We start from the raw sequence: 3,707 nt of genomic DNA, 5'->3' as shown, positions 1-3,707 counted from the left end.
TATACCTTTTGCTCGCGAGCAGAGCACCCCAGTGCTCCCCAGTGCTCTGTTTTTCTCTGACCGAGGGGGAGAGGGCTTGGTGGTGCTCTAGCTCACCTCCTATGCACACAAGGTGTTCGATGGAATGCCCGAGCCACACTACTTAAGCTTTCTCTTCTCCAAACTCGACCTCCAAGCTCCATTTTCCATAATATTTGTCTAGGTTTAGTGGAGGCCCATCTGTCCCGGTTCTGGATTGAACCGGGACTAAAGGGACAGGGCATTAGTACCGACCCTTTAGTCCCGGTTTCAGAACCGGGACAAAAGGCCCTTACGAACCGGGACTACAGGCCCTTTTTCTACCGGTGTCAGTTGATCCGCAAACCAGTCCAAACGTCTAAAATCCCACAAACCGGTCTGAATTCCAGCAAAGCCCTCTTCTGTTTCGTTCGGGATTTTGGACGTATTTACCTCTTTATTATTCATTTGTACCCTGCATGTCAATTGGCCAACTTTTGTGCGTTACACCTGCGGTTGGTTCATACTGCAAAACCCTTTTTTTAAGGAAACAACAGGACTAGTAATCTGAGGGACAATATTTTCTGTGTTGGTTCCTACTGCAAAACCGTTTTCTTTTTTAGGAAAACAACACGACTCCACCGTGTACTTTTATTAATTTTGAAAATATAATACAACCATTTCGTGCTACATTTTTGTGTAGCAAAGCCAGTAACGGTATAATAATTAATCACCGTACTGCAGCCGCTTGCAAAACTATTCATTCTACAGATTTTGGCAAAAACCATCTTATTGGCTGTGCGTATCGTGCTATGCAGAGACTCTGCATTCTTTTGATGTGGTTGTATTATCTCGATATATCAATTCAATGAAAAAAGTTTTATCGAAATATATAATATACATTTCACAAAAGAAAAAAGATGAAACTAATTGACATCTCTAAGAGGATAAAAGAAAAAAGGAGTGAGACGCACATAATCACTGGCATGCGTCTTGCGTACTTCCTCCGCAAACAAATACTCCCTCCATCCAGAAATACTTGTCGAAAAAATAGATATATCTAGACGTATTTAATTCTACATACATCCATTTTTATGAGTATTTTCGGAGGATAAAAGAAAAAAGAGTGAGACGCACATAATCACTGGCATGCGTCTTACATACTTCCTCCATAAACAAATACTTCCACTGTCCAGAAATACTTGTCGCAAACAAATACTCCCTCCATCAAGAAATATTTGTTGGAGAAATAGATGTTTCTAGATGTATTTTAATTCTACATACATCATTTTTATTCATTTTTTCAACAAGTATTTTCAGAAGAAGGGAGTATAAGACGTTTTAATATATTTACAGAGAAAGTACTATGGAATTTACCTACTGCTTTGTCTACAGACGCTCTCCAGACTGCAACAAGCAGCGTATGGATACAGTATAATCGTTTCATTACAAGCACAGGATTGAGCAACCAAATGGAACAAGTTCATATGTATTCACCATGTTCAACCACCACAGGGACAACAGCTAAAATACACGGAGCACCAATTTTCCAGCCACTACAGATCTGTGACACAACTTAATTAGGACTCGTCCTGACTTACCTAGTTTTTATTCCCAACACAGTTCTACAACCATTGTAACTTACAGGCTCCCCCCACCTACTTGTATACCACCTGAGTACAAACCCTGGACCCAAAAAGCAGCTACACATAATTATACAAGAAGAAAAGCTCGAATACCCAAATTATCTGCAGCAATATGAAGAGCACCCCCGGCGTTGTACACATCAGCTTGGGGGAAATCCAGCGCGCGATGATCCTTGGTTATTCCCTGGGCCTAGCAAGCCACAGAGAGCTCAGCGCGCGCAAACGCGAGAAGTAGTCATGTATAGCCAAAAGGGCGCGGGAGGCCTGACGGATCGTCAGGATCCGCTGCATCTGATGCAAGGTCTGCTGTCGCAGGTTGTCGGCCTGGTAGATACAAACGAAAGAACGTTATCAAATGAACCAAACTGATGAAAGTGAGCAGCTAATTCCATGCTGAAATATCACAGGTTCAAGACTGGAAGATGAAAGGAAAGAGGCCTGCCTGGCGAAGAAAGTTCTCGAGCGTTCCAAGCTTGCCCATGGCCATGGCCATCTGACCCATGTAGTTTGCAACATTCCCTGAAGAGCCAGCGGAGGAACCCAGAGATCCAGCCAAAGTCTCCGCCAGTGATTGCTGCAATGCTTCCATTCCTTGTGACAATGCATCCTCTGCCTGCTGGGAAGATTGCTGGAGGTTGGTCAATCCCAACATCTGCTGCTCGGTTAGCGGCTCCAGATGATTCACCAGCAGCTGAAATTTCATACCGCATTGAACAATCAGCTTACAGGACCAGCAAGGGAAATTGAACTAACAACAAACTCTGAGATTTAATACTTCACTCACCTTTAAGAGCTCGGATGGACGGAAACCCCCAAGCCACAGGAAGCACCTTTCGGCAGGCGTCTTCCACATGCCTGACAGTATATGGAACACATCAGCCTTGGCAGCTACACCTTTGACCTTAAATATTTCATCATAATGCCCCATTATCCCATCTACGATAAGGCGCAGGTCACTGTCACTTGCATGAGCATTAACTGCAGTCCTCAACTCATTGATTTGCTTGTTTTGGTCCTCAAGCCATCTAGTGTATTCTAGGTCGAAAGTCATTGCCCCTGCAAAGATAAGTTTACTGTTCAGATGAACCTCTAACATAGATTGATAACACAATACAATCGAACATTATATGTAACAAAAGGACGATGCTGCCAAAATTTATGGCAGAGAGAAATTTGGAGAAGAAAATACCATTTCCACTCATGGCATGGGTCTGGTCTCCGGAGCTAGAAATGAAGATTCCCTGCAAATAAATATCCAGCACGAGCATTAATAACAGCAAAAGCATACTCTACTGCAACAAGATATCACGGCCAACATTCAGCCAATAAAGATTTACCTGCTGACGAGCTTTCTGGAGCTCCTGCTCTAGTTGTGCAAGCTTCAGCTTGCTGCTTTCTAGCTGTTGCACATATGACTTCAAACAAACAGAAAACATAATCAGTGATTCCGAACAAATGAACAATCCAGTATTCACTATTCAGTGGAAATGACAAGTACTAGTATTACACGAAGGCTTGTGCATGGAGAATTCAGTTAGTTGATATAATTCAACTACCTCTGCACAGATAACTAAGAATTTATTCAAGTCTTGTATACTGAAACACATGAAGAAAATTATGACCAAACAAATAAAATGGAGCCATTATGCATATAGAACTACAGTAAAGAAACATGCCGTTGAGTTCATCAACACAACTACAAACAGCTCTGTTTCAACACAACCGAAAAGGCTCTCGCCCCACTTTATATATAAAGCAACGTACTACTCGAAACCACACACACAACACACACCCAAGGCTGGATACAACAGGCAAACGGACAGCCACACCACCCCAACCAATGCCAAGCCAACGACAAATGTGCAATAAGAGCCCTGCTTGAGGTCGTCGGAGATCTCCATGGCCGAGGTGTCATGAAGAGACGAAGCTGTACCCGACGAACAGCGGCCTCCGAGACGGCACCTTCAGGCAGGGAATGGCACCAGAATGCCGCCAAGGCCCGATCCAAAGAATCATGATTTTCACCCGAAGCAATCCGAAGGAGGGGAGTAGCCGTGACGGCGC

General features: G+C 43.5%; 1 protein-coding gene across 1 annotated transcript; it reads right to left on the bottom strand.

Moving 5' to 3' along the window:
- Nucleotides 1–1,457: 1,457 nt before the first annotated feature.
- LOC125527709 (transcription factor TGA2.1) lies at nt 1,458–3,127 on the bottom strand. The gene is made up of 5 exons (XM_048692230.1): nt 2,981–3,127; nt 2,833–2,884; nt 2,428–2,699; nt 2,086–2,334; nt 1,458–1,967 (listed from the first exon to the last, which is right to left on the bottom strand). Exons 1-5 carry the CDS (start codon nt 3,077–3,079, stop codon nt 1,821–1,823), a joined length of 819 nt encoding a protein of 272 aa, XP_048548187.1. The 5' UTR covers nt 3,080–3,127; the 3' UTR covers nt 1,458–1,820.
- Nucleotides 3,128–3,707: the final 580 nt, after the last annotated feature.

Source organism: Triticum urartu, unplaced genomic scaffold, assembly GCF_003073215.2.
Source record: "Triticum urartu cultivar G1812 unplaced genomic scaffold, Tu2.1 TuUngrouped_contig_4360, whole genome shotgun sequence".
Lineage (NCBI taxonomy): Eukaryota > Viridiplantae > Streptophyta > Magnoliopsida > Poales > Poaceae > Triticum > Triticum urartu.
Note: the sequence above shows the minus strand (reverse complement) of the source record. Positions and strands in the feature narration are given on the sequence as shown.